This window comes from Anser brachyrhynchus, assembly GCF_964034855.1.
Source record: "Anser brachyrhynchus genome assembly, chromosome: 3".
Lineage (NCBI taxonomy): Eukaryota > Metazoa > Chordata > Aves > Anseriformes > Anatidae > Anser > Anser brachyrhynchus.
Window position 1 is genome coordinate 89,126,331 of NC_137696.1, and position 19,839 is coordinate 89,146,169.

Below are 19,839 nucleotides of genomic sequence, written 5' to 3' on the forward strand. Positions count from 1 at the left end.
GAGGCAGAGTAAGAATCAAAACTAAAATTTATTTAGGATAGTTTTCACTGTTTCCTGTGTTAATACATAGTAAAAAGTATGCGAAGAGATAATAGGTGACACTATCTTTTGAATTACACTGCACAAGAGACTACAAACAAAGGAATTAATTTTGTTCTCTTTTAGTAAAAGCTATGGTCACACGTCAGTCAGTTGTAATTGAAATAAAAAGGCCTGTGAAGGTCCAAGGGGCAAAAACACTCAATTAAAACAGTTTTTATAAAAAAAGAAAGCCACCGCAGGCTGGGTGTCAGCTGGATAGAAAGGATAAGGACAGGATCCTGCATAAAGGATGTGCAAGTCCTAATGGACAAGCTGAACGTGAGCCAGCAGAGGACCCTTCTGGAGAATAATACAAACCACATACTGGACTGTATTAGCAGACATATAGCCAGTATGTCAAGGGAAGAGATTACTCCCCTCTGTTCATCGGTTTTAAGGCTGCATCTAGAATATTGTGCTCAAGTTTGTGATAATTAGTACAAAATAGACACTGATGTACTAGAGTAAGTGGCTCAGTGGAGGGCCGTCAGAAGAGCACTTGACATACAAGGAAAGCTGAGAGAGTTGGATTTGCTCAGTCTTAAAGCAAAAAAAAAAAAAAATGCTAAGGGTTGTGTCTTTATTGCTAAGACTTCCTGTTAGTTAGCTGAAAAGATGGAGGTGTGCTGAGAAATCCACAGTGAAAGAACAAGAGGCAACAAACACAAGCTGCAACAATGGGAATTCTAACCAAATATTTGGAAATCCCTCACGCTATTAATGTAGCCAAACAGTGCAAATGAACAGGCTGTATAGAGAAGTTGTGGGAACTTGGTCCTTGGAGATACTCAAAACTGAGCTGGGTATGATCCTGAGCAACCTGACCTAGCTTTAAAGTAGAATCTAACTTTGAAATGGTCCCTGCAATTCCAAAGCAGTGACCTCCAACTGTCACTTCCAACCTAAACCACTCTATGATGTTCCTCTAGTTTCTTCAGCTGGATCCATCAGAGATCAAGGATTTTAGGGCATGTCACTTAAAATAATTTCCACTGCCATGGTTGCCTGGAACACATTAGACAAATTGTTAAAAGAAATAGCTGCTGGCTGGTTTGTAACTTCTATTTTTTAAATAAATAATTCCAAGAACTTGACAGTGAAACAATTGATAGACATTCATCTGATGCATACAAATTGGGTGATCGAAGAATTAACATATTCCTCACACATAATCAAGGTGAAGAATTCTTCTGAGTTCAGTTATTCTACGAGATCAGACTTCTGAAGTGCATTAAAATATCAAACAGGAGTTTTAGTTTTCTAATTTTCTGATTCTGAAGTGATTTACATATGTATACTATTAAATATAGATAAAAACCTCTTAAGAATCAAGACCTTTTGCTGTATGTTAAGCAAAATCCAATGAAGACCTGTAAGCAATCCAACACTGACTTAGAAAGCCCACTTTTCATTAAAGGAAAGTCACACACACACACAAAAGTATCATTTTTCCAAGACACTGCACAATACAATCAGTTACCTTTTTATTTTCCCATTCTTTGATGGAGCTACTGTGTCCACTAGGAAGCTGCAGCGTACCATCTGCACCTGCAGACAGCAGTGGAGGTTGGACCTTACTAAGGATCTTTGAGCAGAGTCTCAGAGAATCAGTAAGCTCAGACAAGTGCAAAGTCTGAAGGTGGCTTGTCAATGCAGAAATCATTCTGAGCAGCAGCTGAGGCAAGTGTTCTGTCTGTATTTCAATGTAAGTCTCCTAGAAAAGAAATAAAACAGCTCATGAGTTGTAACTTTTAGGGTGGGATTTGTGTTATTTGCTATAACAGTGGTACCTATCATTTGCTTAACTGTGTTCTACACATACGGAAAATGGAATATGAATGTCTTAATGTGAGACTAAGAACTATATCCTTCCCAAAATTTACAAAATTAACTTTACAGTAGGGTAACTAACAAATATAAATATTTAACTTTTCAGAAATTTACATCTTGTTCACTATGTACACATTACAAAATACAGTAATAAGGCTAAAAATTAATACTATTATTTTAATATCCTTAACATACAAATTAAAGAATGAAAAATGAGAAAACAAATCATTAGTAAGTATAAGTAAATGGAAAACGGGCTGATTGCCATACCTGACACAGCACTCTCATACTTCTAGTAGGCTTTGAAATGAGAAAGCAAAGAATTGAGGAAAGACAGGTAGAAAAAAACAGTTCCAACAGTCTTTGCTACATTAAGCAATGCCAACAGAAAGATACATCTTATCACAACATTTAAAAGAGCTTTAAAAGAAAGTTGCACATCTAAACTAGCACATAAAACTACAAAAGACTGCTTGTAATTAATAAAGTGTAGTTTTAGAGAAAAGAAATCAAGGACAAACAAAAAGGTTTCAGGTGTAAGCATCATTAGAAGTCTGCTAATATCCAACCAGCTCATCAAAAAATCATACACTGAAATCAAAATTTGTTTTAAAGTTACCCACCAATTTATGACAGTAACCTTTATGGTAAGAAAATTTAATAAGGTAGGTATAATATTTCTGTAGACTATGAACCAGGTCTATAAACCATAAAAAAACAGGACTATAAACCATATGCCAGGATTAGTAACAAATAAAACAGTTCTTACCAAAGACACTATATCCAACAAAAAATCTACTAACAAGCAGAAATTTGTCAGGGGTAACTCAGATTGCTCATTACCACCTCCAGGCCCAGTTTGAAGTCTGGCATGTAATGTCCTCCTGCAAAATTCAGATAGGGTTTCATGACATCTCTTCCCCATGACATTGACCACATTCCTGTAAGTTAATAAGAAGCTGTACACCTGAAGGAGAATTCTTATAAACAAATAAGGAGTCTCTTCTGTTTCTGTTAAGTACTGCACTTGCCCCACTGTGGCTTCTTCTGAAAGCATGCAACCAGCCTTTTCCTGTAAAACAGCCTTCGTTCATAAAATAACGAAATTCAGGCTAAAGAAAATTGCATTTGTGACTCCAGCAGCATTTTCTGGTATGAGCACAGGCACCAATGATAGAACTAAAGGAACAGGGCTACCTGGACTACTTGAAGCAGTCATTTTGAAGAGATCTATACCCAACGCATTAAATATTTAAGATAACCAAAAATTAAATAAAAGGCCCATGAAGCTTTAAAGCTGCGCAAGATAAAAACAAGGTAGGCTCTTCTAAATGTCTGCTTCAGCTTCAACTGCCATCACTCTTTTATTATCAACAAGAATTCAAAATTTGATGAGCACTATTGCTGAATAAACACAAACACACTGAAAACACATTGCAATCTGAAGATATTATAAACAAAGGATATGAACAAAGGAATTTGTTTCTCCAGCTCATTCATGGGAGTGGTGGTAAGGGCAGTGTCACATTCTCAGTAATAGTTAATTATGCTAAGTTTTTCTCTTGGTTTTGGAAGAGCACATGAATATATATCCCCAGGACTGAAAAAGTGATTTTTTTGAAATAGGAGCATCACAGAAAACAAGTCTAAAACATTAACAGCAAGTAATTATCAAAAGATTAAATAACAACAACAACACAAACAGCATTATCTCTGTGACATACGTTTAAAACAAGTACTCAACCCACACCTCTATCAGGTGACCATCTCTCATTAAAACAGCCAACTTTCTTCCTAAAACTAGTATCCTGCTTTATAGATAGTTCAGTCACAACGGTCCTTCTGTGTAAATTGTAACATATTCTTGCTAACATTCCCTGCTGCTACTCAGAAATTCTCACGTAACAGAAATTACACCTGGGCATGCTGCCGGCTCATGTTCAGCCGGCCGCTGACCAGCACCCCCAGGTCCTTTTCTGCTGGGCAGCTTTGCAGCCACTCTTCCCCAGGCCTGGACCCCGCATGGGGTTGTTACAACCTAAGTGCAGGACCCAGCACTTGGCCTTGTTGCATGTCGTACAATGGGACTCGGTGCATCTACCCAGCCTATCCAGATCCCTCTGCAGAGCCCTGGGTAACTTCTTTAAAGGCAAAGAAAAAACAAAACACAAACACACAGAAGAATACAGAGCATTATAACCTACCTACAACATTCTTCAAACCAACGAGCAATATAATCCCACATGTAATAAGGCTCAAAGGAATTAAATAGAAGATTGGCAGTTTTAATCAATTCTGCTGTTTTCTTGTTTTCTCTCAGTTTGCTAAAAGAAAAAACACACATTTTAAATTTTTAGACTTCACTTCTAAGTTACGTAACTACACCAAGTTTACCTGCTGCCAGTCACCACTGACAAAACACCTTCCCCCCATCCCTATGGTTGTTGCTCTAGGACTAGGTGTAGGGCAGGCTGTGCATACCAGTGTCTCTGTATGGCTCCCAGGTTTCCTGTCTGTTTTCTCAGGATCATTCCTATAGTTGTTTACTTGTTCCCTCCCTGCTTTGAACTTTTCTCCTCTGTATTTTAAGGTATTCAGCACAAATCTTAAAATACTTTTAACACTTCTCTCTATCTTCAACTTTTTTCTACAAGAAAGCTCATCAGCCTACACGTTTATTTTTTTTTTCCCGGGGGGTGGTGAGGGGCAGAGAAGCGGGAAAAACACAGATGTAAAGAATGCCACAACTAATCTATACCATCAAAATACTGAACTTAGCTGTATCAAACACGCAATTTTGTCATGGATAAAAAATGTCGATTGCATTCTAAATGTTAAAAAAAAAAAAAAAAACACACAACACCTAGAGCCCTGCAGACCTTTGCAGTGAACACAGAAGTTGCAATTAATATCAATGGAACCTGTATCAGGAAGAAAACAAGGTCACAGCCTCGCAGGCTTCACAGTCATGGCCTAGATACAGCATGCTCTCAGCAACAGAAAGATGCATTTCTTTTCAAATGGAAAATACATTATACACACTGTCTACCTGCTTAGCTGTGTGTGATCTTTGTTGAAAGAAGGCTCTGCCTGAAGCTCCAATTCTGCTTTGCACTGTGTATATAATGTTCGAAACACTTCAATCAATACATCCTCCAGGATGGCAGGGCCTAAAGAGAAATATCAGCAACGACAGCCTTGTATATATAGCACATATATATATATAGCACATATATATATATGTTGTGCTATAATAGCACAACAGTCCACACCTGAAATTAATCATTAGCTAGCTTTGGTCACTGAAGCCATAAGTCATTTTGTTCAATTTCATAAGCTACCTCAATTTCAGATTTTTTTTTCATTCCAGAAACGTACAGGCAATTACAGTAACTAGGAGAATACTAAAGCACAAGCACACTGTCCATATGTGTACAATGGTGGCTTGATACAAACACATCTAGCTGAAAAGCAAGGCAAGCACATTAGCATGGACCATGCTCAAGCCAAAACACTGTCTTCGAGGTATTATTACATGTAACTACATGGATTCTCAATCAAAGGTAGCTTTTAAACAACCATTTTAGGATACCTACCCAGAAGCTAGTTTATACTGTTATCATACAGAAAATATCCTGAAATATTTAAATGCAAATAATACAAGATAAAATATTTTGAGCATCTTCCTTTTAAATTGAGCTAGGTTTTCTTTAATTCCAGATGCAAGCTACACAATATTTTTTGAAATAGTGCCTCCTTCAAATTTGAGCTAAATCCTGAGTTTTAGACGAAAAAATAAACAATCAAAACCAACTTTCAGATTAGTTCCCAAAGTGATCCTGCTGGAAATACCCTTTGTTTTCTGGTGCTGTCTCCTAGCCTCACAAATTACTTTCAGTATGGTCACCGAGTCAAGTTGAAATCCTACTGGCTTCTTCTGTCAGTTTGCTCAAAGTATCCTCATAGCTTTGCTTACTTCAAGAAAAATTCATGTGCACACATTGCCTTTGAAAACATTACTGACCCCCCAAAAACCACAAATTACCAGTAAGACCACTTCAAGTTGTACTCTTACAATTGCTGTATTTTTATGCTTTTACTATTCTGCCCCCAAACCTCTGGACAGACATACAAACTTTCATTAATCATCAGTCACCTCCCAAACTGTTACTACAGAAAAGAAGTCTTACTTGTTGTCAATATTTTGCCTAATCCACTTTTGTCTCAGTCCCATGCCCTTATGAACTGCTGAAAAACTGCATCTTAACACTCCAAAGAGCAGAAAGGAAAAATAAAAAAACAGCAAAAAAATTACTTGCTTTCTTATTGATAATAATGAAATACAATAATTGTTTTGTTGCTAATACATCTGAACTCTATGTGCATATTAGCAGAATGAGATTATTCCCAAAAGCAACATCTGAGATTCGAAACTGTAAATTCACTGTTCAATTAAAGAAATGAGAAAGATCCTATTAGCATTTCTTTCAACATGCAGTAATTTCTGCCTATGACTTTAATTTCCTATTTCATGTGGTGAAAGTAGAAGAAATTGCAGTTGGATGAAGGTAAATCTAACAACTACATAAAATTATTAGCTTGGAAAAATCCAGAAATCCAGTAACCTGACAGTACTAGCACTGCCATTAAGAAGAAAGCTTTTTTCAATCTGACCAACAAAAGAAAAAATCAGTTAAGCAAACCATGTGAGACAAAATAAAGAAGTAGTAATATGACAATTACCCAGTTCAGGCTTATCCAGCAAACTGATAAGAATTCGAAAAGGCTTTAAGTCTTGCATTAATGTGCTTTCTTCTCCATGTCCATTAACTTGTAATATTCCAACCATGGCCTACAAAGAGCAAGAGCATAACAGGAAAAAGAAAAAGAACACCAGAAAACAGCTTTTGAAAGAAAGATACAATAAAGGCTGCATATAAAGGGAAAATTCTCAGTAGTGGAAAGCATTATCTCAGTGCAGCTCATTCTCTCCAAACTTAACTATTCTCTCAGCTTTGCCTGTAAGATCAAATCCTGATCCACAGAAATATTAATAGGTACATACTAAAATACAAAAGGAAATAGAGAATGCCCAGTAACACACTGTAAATAGATACCAATCTTGAGAATAAAAAAGAAGACAAAAAGTAATGAAGAAATTGTTTGAGAAGGTAAGGCATGCAGAATTTAAGGACTGAATAAATAATAATCTGTCCATCTAGCATATACTATGCCCACCTACGTGGCAGACCACTTTTATATCTGCTACAACTCAGGTGGTATCAGCCAGCATCCTGAAAGGAAAGTCTTCGGTACTTTAACATGTCTTTAGAAGGTCAGAACTATCAATAATTTGTCTCAACAAGTACAATTCATTGAGAGACTACTAGAGAAGAAGGCAGAACAGAACAATATAAAATATATATATTTGGTCTTCTAGACCAAACCATTGCTTTTAATGCCCTTAAAGTATTTTAAGACAAAAAACAAATAGATCATCCCATTGTCAAAAACAGCCATTCTCCATTCTAGTGTAACAGTAGTTGTATGCTTAAGAATAAATAAATAAATAAAAAATAAATGGACTGTTTCAACTTTACACTGCCATTAGTCTTTTCAGACAGAAAAACTTTAATGACCTTAAGACACACAGATGGGCAGATTTAAAAGGACAACCAGAACAAGTGCCTAAAGGATGGTAAAAGATGACTACATTTTGTATAGATGGTATGGGTGAAACTGCATCTCATCCAAACCTCTCCTCAAGGTTTGTATTCATCATCTGCCCTGGGAAGCAGAAGAGGCAAGAAAAGGGTAAAGAGGGCCAGCAAGTTCCTTGCTTTATGAGGATTCAGTTCTCTTCCTCATCAATAAATCAGCAGTTCTCATTAACTTCAGATAAAACTGAGAAGTGCTAGCTCTCTGCTGGATATCCAGCTTCAAGTAGCAGGAAGCTAAATATTCTTGTCAGCTACTAATCTTGGAATCCCCACTCTAATTCCCATACATAGTACTGCAATTTATCTGAATATCAGAAAAATCCTGACCTTATCAACTGGCCTTAATGAGAAAACATCTTCCTGATTTCAAGATCAGACACAACATTTTGAAAGACGTCTGTACACTTTAATTACTGTGAGAGAAGGAGCACAGTTCTTGAGACAAGGTGATCCCAGCACACTTAGCAAGGCTTTAAGGGTCAAACAGTATGACAGCCAAGTTGCTTGACTATTCCTGACTGCCAGTGGACAGTAGAAAAGACATTCCCCTTCCTTAGAGGGGAAGAAGATCCTTCTTGCACAGGTTTTCTGAATAAAGACCATCTGATCACAATTTTCCAGTTCCCAAAACAGAGGAATTTTCTGTATCTACATTAGTAGAAAAAAAACTCTCCAATTCTATTATGTGATAGAAAAGGCTTCAGCGTGCTGGGCTTATAATCAAGCATTTTCCATGTATGCTGCATTCATGGAAGAATAGGACAAGCAGAAATCTAACATATGTCCTGATCATATTGTTATTGTCTCATATCTTTACTACATTTTTCATTGAGAAGGTTTTAGAAGAGTAGGACTTAATACCACAGTAAGACAGAAATTAAACGGTCACATTGAAATGTCAAGTCGCAAGACAAAGACAGCAACTTTGCTCAGTATCTATTTATGAGGATATATGACACAATAGAATATTGTATAGTTACCTGGACTAACATCTCCTTAGAGAAGGTATTGAAATAGTAAGTGGCATGCTCCTCGGGATTGCTGTGCCTTGTACTTCTGGGTCCTATAAGGGCACCATTGTTATCAAAACCTTCAAGCGAACAAAAGAGAAGGCAAATAAATATTTGTCTCTTAATAGAATATTTTATCAACTTCTTTAAGTTACAAATTAACACATTAGCACTGGTAACTTACCAAGATGATGTCCAAGTAGTGTTGGCAAGAGAAAGATGATTTTAGAGAGAGTTTAATAAAGGAAACTGAGTGATACTTCCATACAAGCAGTTTGCACACAAATTACAAAGTTTAACTTTATTCAACACTACTAATCAAATTACTTCTTGCAGAAAAGAAACAAGTGTTCAATACCACAGCACAAACTTTATAGTTTTAAGAAGACACTCTAGGACTATGTCCCATAAGAATACGTCAATAATAATATAACGAGGACACACAATTGATTTGACAAAAGAAGAAAAAAAAAAGGAAAGTCTGAGAAATCTGCTCAGCAGCAACCTAAAACAACCACTGTTATCAATGGTTAAGATAACCAGAATTCAAAGAGATGGAATGTCATTTTTATGCCTAGAAAATGTTACTAAGACCACTCCCAGCTATAAAACAATAGGAAGGAATAGCTAACACCAGAGTCAAATAATCCATGCAGAACATCAGACTTCAGAGAGTCTTCAAACATAACTGGCTCCCCTACACATACACTACATGCTAGCAGTAGGATACCATGGTAATATAAAAGCAGCATAGTGTAAAAAGAAAAAGCCAAAATGCCAATAAGTCTCTCTGAAAATGTATTTAATGGAGGCACTAACTATTCGCAGAACAGGACCAGGAATAGTCATTATGAAACTATTTTCTGAAGTTCCAGTATCTTTCAGTGGGAACCTCACTCATGCAATGGCTGTAGGAGCTTCCAAAACCAAGAAAAAAGTGATTCTAAAAGCATGAAATATCTTTTTCAATGACAGCGGAAGACATACCTAATCCCCCCAAACAGCTAAATTGGAAAATGTAGGCATGCAGCGTGACAGTGCATTTCACTGTCTTTCTTTAAAAAATGAATAATTTGCAAGTCAGGGTCTTGCAAAATGATTAAAGCATGAGAAGATTTTTGCTGAAGTTGATATATCTAATCATCTAATGGATGACATCCATCTGGCAAGAAGTTGTGTGAATTTAATATGCAGTACTAAAAACAACGAATCTATGTAGTTTTGCAGAAAAAAACAGCAAAACTAAAGCAGCCCAGATTTTTTCATGTTAATCCTTTAAATCCCTGCAGCTTCTACAACAACAAAACCAATTCCCTCATGAAAAATAGTGTTGCTTACTTCATCCTTAGTATCTTCAGTTCTCTCCCTCATGTCCCCTGGCTACTTATTTTCCCCATTCACCCACAAGCTACCTGGCTCTGATGTTTTATCTGTCTGCTAGGAAAGATACTACAGCTGCTGGGAAGGGTTCTGGTTAGCCTGAGTAGTACATTTGTATTTGCTGTTGAGATAAGAAGCTAAACAAAAAAGGTAAGAGCAGAGCATAAGTGTCTTCCCTCCAGAAAAGAAAACATTTCCCTCCATTCAGTCTCTGGTTTCTATGACACACTTAGGAACTCCCACGTCTAAGATCCTGAATTCTCTCTCAAAGTGGGCTGAAAGTGGTTTTCAAGAGTAACAGACCAGCTACATGTGACCACAGACTTCATTTTCTCAAAAGAAATAGGCTGAATAAGAGTATTTTTTTTATTTATTTAGAAAATTCTCTAATTTTCTAAATATTCCCTAGGTAGTTACTAAAGTCTTCTAAATAGCTGCTCTTCTCTCTCATCCTTTTCTGATTACAGACTGATTTCATACAGAAGAGTAAGCCTGTATTAATATATGATAATCTATCATTTGGTAGTAGTAAAAGCGTCTGTCTTCTCAGTAATCCAATTTACCCCCAAATGGGATTGAAATAATGTTTTATGCCTGTGGAAGACATGAAAAATAATCGGTGATTTGTTAATTCAACCACGCAAATATTTAATGAAGCTTAAAGTTAAGGTTTGCATGCTCAAGCCTCGACCAATATAATATCAACACATTTTAACATTCCGTTTTATTTTCATCCCTTCTGTCCTGTTATCCTCCAACTGTCACGGTCTACAACGCCTGTTCTCTGGTTTTCCTTTGTAAGGTTTTAGGGAGACAAAACTTGCCTTTCAGTGTCTATGCATGCCTGAATGCAGCCCATACCCGCTGCTATAGCAAAACATACAAATAATTTATGTAACAGGTAGGAGTTTCAGCATGACATTCTTCATTTATGCCCAGAGAGACAGATTGCTTTTCTTCCTTGTGACACAAATTATGCGTTTCATTTTTCCAAGCAACTTTCTCCACAATATAGCAAGACACTGCCAATGAATGTACAATCTCTATTCCACTTTCAGTCAAAAATCAAACAAAGCGCAAACCTACCCAGAAGCCATGCATAAAGCCTTCGATTGAGCGACATATCCCTGCGCAGTACTACATGAAGGGCTGCTGACAAAATTCTGATCATGTCTGGACGTGTTGCCTGAAGATAGAAACAAGACAATTTAACTAGGAAAAGTAACACTCCTTCTATGGTAGCAGCTTAGTGTACATTAAAGCTTCATTAATTTCATAGTCATATATGAATTCAGAGTAGTACAAGAACACAATCTTGCTTTTAGGAAACCAAAAAAAAAGATTATTATTTAGACAAACACTCTGTAGTATATAAAAATATATATACACTTAATAAATAGCAAAAATACTTGACTTCATTAGCAACTTGTTTTTCTTACAAGGTACTTTAATTTTCTTTATTAGACAAAAGCCTTGAAAGCAAATTCAACTAAAAGCCAGTTAAAAAAAAAATCAGAGGAAAGAATTTTAAATAACTTCCATCTGTTACTGTTTTGAAGGTTTGTATAAGTCTTAATATTCAAAACAAAATCTGTATTGATAATTTCATCATCCTACCACCTAAAATGGGACACACAAAATATTCTTACACTAACTGGTAAGTGTGAAAAAAAAAAACACTTCCACATGAAAAAACACAGTTCTTTATACAGGAAAGTGCAGGTTTTCCATAATTTCTAACAAAGTGAGAATTTTGTGTATATACATTAAAAAAAATAAAGAAATAAAAAGTAGACCTTACAGTGTCTAGGTCTTATCTCCCATTACTCCAGCTCCACTGGGCTGACCCAAAACCCATAATTATTTTTTAATTCTTTCATGTTCTGAAGCACTTATGGTAAAAGGATTAGCTTTCACTGCTTTTGAATGCCAAGAATCGGACATTTGCACATAAACAGATGACTTGCTTTCAAATCAAATCAGAGCAAATTAAAAGCTTCTGCAGAGATTAGACCTAATATTGTATATTGGGGTTTGGGTATGCGTAAGTGGAAGTTAACACACGGAGTTAGAAAGAACAAGGGTAGAGGATCATGACATGCGAAGAGCCAAACTTGTAAGAGAATCTCTTATAGATGACTCTTCAAACTTGGAAAAAATCACTAATAAACACTGCATAAATACTGCTACTGATTAAGAAGCAGAGTACCTTTAAGAGTTTGCCCATTAGTATCTCTTATATTAATAACCTACCTGGCTCATATGGAATGGAAAACAAAAAAGGATAAGGTCCAATGTGCTCCTTTGTACTAAGACACTGGTATCCTGCACTGACGTGCTTACTGCTTCCACCTGAAGTAACAGCAGGACCAAAAAATAAATTATTTGCTCTATCTTTTTTGAGTAGGTAGATAAAACTGAACACTCAAAATAAGAACAGTTGCTTATAAGTATGGTGAAATGTATGAAACAAAGTTATTTTAGAATTTTGAATAATTAAATAAAACAGGAAGACATAGTTATTTTACCACTGAAGAAACACAATCAGCAGGTTCCCTGAACTATATAAGTATAAATATTGAGCTTTTGCTTTCTTTAAATAACAATATATTAAATGTAAGACAATATTTTTCAAAAAAATGAAGTCACGAATGGAGATAAAGTTTTATACCAAACCTAAGCAGGTCTGAAACACTAACTCAGCTTTGTGACACTTTCATCATACTCAAAAAAAAAAAATAAAATCAGTTTAACTGGAGGTGTAACAAATTAATGTCCATTTTTTATTTCCAAAGGCTACATTCAAGGATATGGAAGTTATCTAAACCCCTCTGGAAGCAGATTATTATATAAATAAGTCTAACACCAACGTTACCGCTGTCAGTAAAACATTACCATTAATTCAATGTCACTGCCAATTATATAGAGTTGATCTTCCATTGAAAGCTTCCTGTTGAGATGGGAGAGGACATAAGTGATTCCAGGCAGGCGAACTGCAGGGCTTGTGAGCAGACTACCCCAGAGAGCACTATAGAACGCTGACTGGTCCACAGCTGAGGCAACCTTCTCCAACAGCGTGTTTGTTCTGCAGAATAAAACCAAGTCAGCTGAATTAGGTCATGCATCACAGTCCTTGCCTTCACCCCTAATTCTAATAAATTAATAATCAAGCCTTACGGGAAGATCAACATTTGATTTTGAGTGGCTAAGAGAAGCCCTAATCCTGAACCTCTTAATGCAGCCTGAACACAGTGATCCAGCTAGCAAGCCTGGCTTACAGAGCACTTCTGTGTGCCCACAGCTTCACCTCACATACTTTTTATGTTCAATGGGCCAAATAACTTTTTCATCTGCTACTTGAAGCCAACTATTGGCTGAGAGACAGAGAAAGCAGGAAAGCACAGCTACTGAAGAAAAGAATGAAGGAAACAGCTTTCGCCCACTGATGCCTTGCACCAGGCACTTCTGGCAATAACAAGGCATAACAATTGTTTGAGCAAGAGCAATCGCTTTCACTGCCCTCACTTCTCCCCCACTCATAGGCAGCACCTCCACACAGTACGACAGGCCCTGAGAGGCAAGCTGAACAGCCCTTGGAGGGTGATGGAAACTGCACAGCAAAGAAGTAGCCCTTGTCCACTGTAGTTGGTATGCCAACTATGCTGTATCTGACTACAAAGAAATGGAAGAGGTACAGTTAAACTGCTCTTCACATACAAGTTGTAAAATTCTAGCTTCTGAAGTTCCAAGCAATATTCTATGGAAATATCAAGAATATGTAAACATGTGATCAATTCCAAAACCTCAAAGTTGTGGAGTGTAACTTCAACCATTAATATGTTAAGAATCCACACCAATGCCCCAGCTACTATGATCAAGATAACCAGCAAGCCTTAGCCCCAGTCAGTGTAAGAAGAGCTGTTACCTCCTAGGCCACTCTGCTAGAAACATATTAAGAATCCATACAGATTGGTGGATCATTGCTGCCTGTCTCTCACATAGGTGGCTTAATTATAACTTAGATACGGTAACAGACAAATCTTAATGATGGAAGCTCATGGAAGCTGATGGAAGCGACAACCCATGAAAAGAAATAAGCAGAATGTTCACAGAATCCCGGAATGGCTGAGGCTGGAAGGGCCCTCTGGAGGTCATCTGGCTCAGCCCCCCTGCTCAAGCAGGGCCACCCAGAGCACGTTGCCCAGGACCACGTGCAGGTAGCTTTTGAAGGTCTCCAACGAGGAAGACTCCACCACCTCTCTGGGCAACCTGTACCAGTTCTCCACGACCTGCACAGTAAAGAAGTGCTTCCTGATTGAAGTGGTTCCTAACATGCCATATACCTCCATAACTGAATTATAACACTAAGTTTACTTACTGTAAATTCCCTTTCAGTATCAGGAACAACTAACAGTTAATTTACCATAATTATTGTTTGGAATCTTCCACCATAAATGTTCAGTTGCAATTAATATGACTGAATTAAATTAGTATCATTTATCTTTAAAAAAATCCATAAATAAGTATGTAATGAAATGTTGCAGGAAAAAATAATTAGTCTATTGCTTTATTAACATATGTATCCTTACCTTTCATAGTACTCTGACCCCTCCTCTAAACCAGGCAGAATCCCAGTTAACAGTCCTTGCAGACCTGGTTTCAATGTTTTCCCCAAAGGGAGGTAATAAATCTCATACAGACTCAATAATGTTGGCTTGACAGACATAGCGGCATTGGCAAGGAGTGGAAATAGCCCGGAACTGTGGAAAAATGAAATTTACCTCTTTTAGGAAGCTGCTCACATGAGACAGTTTCATTTATATCATAAAACCGTTGCAGATATGCCCAATGCAGTTCTAAATGTCAGGCTTTTCATCCCAGAATTTAGCACTGACGCAGACCACCATGCTGTACAATTGCATCCCAGATTGACAGATTAATATCATGAGCTGTAACGGTAAAGCACCAAAGGCCCTGAAATGAACGTGCCTTTCACCAATGGCACAAATATCAAACTAGCATTTTTTTTATGCATACTTGCTTCTAATTTTGTCAAACTACATCACAATGGAAAAACTATTTTAAAATGCATTGTCTTTCCATTTATTAAGAACAAACAAAAATAGATCGGAACCTTTGAGGTAGTTTATAAAAACACTTTTTACAATAAAATAAAAACAATGACCTTTTACTTCACCAAATAATCTGAAGATACATTTTTAAGGCTTTTGTACTGTTAAGTAGCAATAAGATTTACTTCAAAATTCATTCTGAAACAGATTCTCAACCTAAAAATAAGCCCACTGTTTACACAGAAATATTTAAAGGATTAGAAAAAGAGTATATTTTTGAGTTTACCATGAAAATGTAGGTTCGTGAATGTTAGAAATGTGATCAGCTAAATAAAGGAGATTATCCTACATATTAAGATCATTTCTGCTGTTGCTACTAAATGTAACAAATTATGACAAATAACACCAATAATGGTGTGTGAACACAACTGTAGTTTTCAGAATCAGTGAGGACTGAAGTTAGAATACTCCTGACACACAGAGGAAAAAAATGAACTGAAAAAAATAACTTTGAGACAAGGGTCTTAAAATATATACCTACAGATCCATTATTAAAAATCATTCTGGATATAAAGTTTACAGATGTTACAGAGAAATGAAAATCTTTGCAAATTGCAGAATTGTTTCTAAAAGTTATTTTTGCCTTTATCTACAAGAATCACTGTCTTGCCATTGTCAATGGGTTTCTTTTTCTGCAGAAAATGTCTTTTTGTTCAATAGCTAGCACACTACCCACAGTCTTTCTTTGTAAGGCTACTACTCATTCTTCAAGATTTGATGCTTAGACACATTCTGCTTACATGAAGAATACTGGAATCTGATAATGCCGTAATCAGAATGTCTTCATCTCCTCCCAAGCTACGGCAACAATGGCTCTTAGTTACATTACACAAGGTAGCATTTTTCACTATCCTAGAACTTACTGTTAGCAAGATGCTGCAGCTACTGAACTACCATGCAGGCAAAAAATTGTGAGCTATGAGTTCACAAAATCTTTAAAAAAAACATAAAACCAGACAACTGAGATCTCTCCCTCCACAAAAATAACGATATATAAATGTATTGCCAATGCAAGACAGAATAACTGAAGTTAAGGTACACAATTTATTTCCAAGCATTAATATTCATTTTTGCTATGTAATCAGAATTCAATTTTAAATCTATGATTTCTCAAATGGACGAAATTTTAATCTTCAGGGATAGCTAAAGATTAAAAACGGTATGTATACACATATGCACACATCTTTCTATTCCTTGCATAATAAACAGCTTAACGTCTTGCCCTCCCTCACCCACCCAAGAACCTGTTGGAGGTTTAGGAATCAGCATATTTTCACTACACTTTATTTTCAAGGTTTGAAACCTTTGAAACCAAATCCTTTGGTTTTATTACACTCAATTCTAGAGATTGACAGCAAGAAAAGTTTTGCACCTGCCCATCATTCAAAAAAAAAAAAAAAAACAACAATTAATCTTTCTGTTCTGTTGCCCTGATTGCTTGGAAGAAACAATTTCTTGTGATAAGCTACACTCAAATCACAGAAAAATGTAAATACATTGAAATAAACTTTCTCATTTCAATTACTTCAATTATGTACATCCATGCACAAAACTTTGTTTCCATAAAGAAATAATGAATTCCAGATTTCCTAGCACTAGAGAGTTTGTTCCTCAGAAAAAAATTAGGTGACCTGCATATCTTTTGGTATACAGTACTCAAAAGAATAGTACTACACAAGCATCAGTAACATGAGCAAAGAAATTCTGTGATTCTTGCCATATAACAAAGCAATATTACTAATATAAGCTGCAGGAAACCAAAAGCATCTCAACCGTGCATTCAGAATACAGTTGTTTAAACTACTGCACCTGTATAGGAAAAGATCTTTGGCCAAGCGCTTGGGCCCGATGATTTTGAAGATGATCTCATACGTTTCAAGTGCCTTCCGATGAACCCCACCTGGCAGAGCTGGATGAAGGCATTGTGCTAAGCGCTTCCCTATAGTCAGCTTTTTTGGAACTACCTGGTACTTTGCATTGTTCTGTAGCACCTGATAAACAAATCGACACATTAAGAGAAACAGAACAAAGCAAGTAAGTTAAACATCACACACACATTTTACAAATGAGTTCCCAAACACGGTCAGTCAAGACACACACCTGGTTTTACAACACAACTAACAAACCTTTTAACATGTACTTTGGAACTTTTTATTTGCAATGCCTTTCCACTTGTACACCTGTTACAGCTGGAAATGCCAAGGCAGAACTTCACTTGCCGCAGGCTCCTCACTCACAGCTTACTCACTTTGTTTTACTACAGTCCTTTTATGCCACAATCACACTACAGTAGCTCAGGACAAAAATTACTGTCTCCACTTGTTGAAATGCATTGCCAGTAGCTCAAAGAGGACTAGTAAAGTTCTCCCAAACAATTCACCACCCAAAGTTTAAAAAACTTCCATGAGTGAGGCAACATACTGAAGTTTACCACTGTCTGAAACTGTATAAACACTTCAAGACTAGAACGCTTATTTGTATTTGTCTTCATATTTTTCTTCCACAATATTATAGCTCTCACTCTGTATACTATATACATGTTGTAAGAACTGTTATTTTTAAGAAAAATTCATACAAAGAAACTATCCCACTGGCAATGCCAACAGTACTGTCCCTTCTTGATTTTCCACAAGGTTTAAAGGACAAAATGTAAATGTCTTCTATTCGAAATTCTGCAGAGCTTCACACTGGTAAAATGTGTGTGTGAACGGAACTTTACGACCCTGACTGGAGATCCCAAACTCAACAGAGTAATCAGAACAAGATCTTACATGACCTGTAAACATTTGTGAACTGCTATTAAAGATCACAGTGATATTACACATTTGACATATTAACTGTTAGCATGAATCAGAATAGCATTCTCTGGCCAATGAATTATTTGATCCCCATTCTATAACTCATACTTTACATAAAAATATTTATATTTATGCTGGCTTCTATTTTTCATACTATTTTAATAAAATTAAATGAGATTAAAAGTAAATGTCATCAATAAAAAGATGTTGTGTTTATTTCTACTATGTGGACAACTTTCCCTCTTACTTAAAATTAGACAGCATTCTACTGTAAGCCTTAGAAAGGCAGTTGTTTGATTTTATTGCTCCCTGCACGTACTCAACATACGGTTCAAGCTTAAATTATTTCCAAGCATATTAGACTGACGGAACCTTACCCTTTTACATTATTACACTAGCACTCTTTGTCTGTTCCTGAATCTTTTCCAAAGGCACCTGACAGGCATACCTTGTTCAGCTTTCCCAGCGCAGATATTAAATCTGCCCATTCACTGGAATATTCGAAGTTCTTCAGCGCTTTGTCAACTGCTGCTACATAGTTTCTGTACTTGGAATCAGTCAGTAGCTCCAGCTCCTCCGTGTTCATCCTCCCACGGTGTCCCCACTAGAGACTAGCTTGTAATTCATGTACAACCATTACCTGTTCAAAATAAAAAAACAAAAACAGACACCGTTGCTTCCAGAGACATATTACTAAAACTATTTCATTGAAAAAACAAGACATTTCCCTTATGAGAGGCATTACAGAAATATCAAACTAAAATCTGACTATCTGCAGCAAATCCTAGACAAAAGCTTACGTATTGCACAAAAATATGTGACACATATCCAAGAGAGTATATTTATCATCAAGACCTCTTAACAAACAAACAAACAAACAAACACTTGGAAAATTAATGCCTTGCTCCTGCCCAAAAAGCTGTTTGTTCTAAACAATGCAACAGAGGATTTTTTCCCTGTCACCAGAAAAAATACCTTTCCACAAATCAGCCCTTCTGAAAAGGAGAGATGCCAATCTTTCAGAATCACTTCCCGATAGACAAGAAGGAAGGTCACACATGATAGTCACACATTATTGAGAAGTACTTTAATTCCTCAATACTTACTTTTATAAGAGCTGGTATTTTAACTCAGCAATACAACTATTTTGTGTTTGTTTTGTTTAAATCATTATCATCCACACATACAAAAAGTATGACATCAGTGGTGCTCTGTAATCAGAGGCTTTCACAATTTGCTCTCTATATTCTCATCCCACAGTAGTTCACACCACGTAATGAAAATGTCCTAGTTTGAGAAACAACACCTCATACATATAGGGCATAAATTATTTATTTCATGAAATTCAACCCCCTTTTTATTTTTTTTTCCACCCAAACAATATATATATATATATATATACCCCCCACAACCACCCTTTCAAAGCTACTTCAGCCCCAAGTACCTACAACCCATAATGGGAAATTCTATTGTAGCATGTCTATGAAAAGAGGCTTTTATGTCCCTTTTAATTGGAGCCTTTTGGGAATTCTGATATTCAGCTTTCGAAAAGATTTCACTCTCAACAAATGCAGCTCTCCTGTCTTTATTAAAGGAAAGTGGGAAGAAAATGGTGTGTAATCGCAGGCTGAAGCATGGTAGACAAAAAGAAGAAGAGAAACCTCTAACAACAAACCGTGAAACAGGTATAACAATAAAGAAACTGCACTCGCTAGGCTGCCTACCAGGCACGATAAATAGAAATCATGCTGAAAACAGCAGCTTCAGTGAGACCTTCCAGCATGACTGGAAAATATGCCTCATTGGCCCCTACTCCCAGTGAGCAGCAATATGACAAAATAGTGGGAACGCCTGAAATGAAAGGCGTCTATGAAAGATTACAGCAGAA

General features: G+C 36.5%; 1 protein-coding gene across 6 annotated transcripts in view; it reads right to left on the reverse strand.

Annotated features, from left to right (window-relative positions):
• The window catches only part of DOP1A (DOP1 leucine zipper like protein A), a 63,619-nt gene that overhangs the window by 35,138 nt on the left and 8,642 nt on the right, over positions 1 to 19,839 (reverse strand). For all 6 annotated transcript variants that reach the window (XM_080585633.1, XM_080585628.1, XM_080585629.1 and 3 more), the window contains 12 exons: positions 18,400 to 18,591; positions 16,963 to 17,144; positions 14,611 to 14,781; positions 12,917 to 13,106; positions 12,275 to 12,373; positions 11,108 to 11,207; positions 8,612 to 8,721; positions 6,655 to 6,763; positions 4,961 to 5,081; positions 4,116 to 4,235; positions 2,681 to 2,795; positions 1,562 to 1,795 (listed from right to left, as the gene is read on the reverse strand). In XM_080585633.1, the coding sequence (XP_080441759.1) occupies positions 1,562 to 1,795; positions 2,681 to 2,795; positions 4,116 to 4,235; positions 4,961 to 5,081; positions 6,655 to 6,763; positions 8,612 to 8,721; positions 11,108 to 11,207; positions 12,275 to 12,373; positions 12,917 to 13,106; positions 14,611 to 14,781; positions 16,963 to 17,144; positions 18,400 to 18,537 (1,689 nt within the window). In that variant the 5' untranslated portion in view covers positions 18,538 to 18,591. The remainder of the gene's footprint in view (positions 1 to 1,561; positions 1,796 to 2,680; positions 2,796 to 4,115; positions 4,236 to 4,960; positions 5,082 to 6,654; positions 6,764 to 8,611; positions 8,722 to 11,107; positions 11,208 to 12,274; positions 12,374 to 12,916; positions 13,107 to 14,610; positions 14,782 to 16,962; positions 17,145 to 18,399; positions 18,592 to 19,839) is intronic.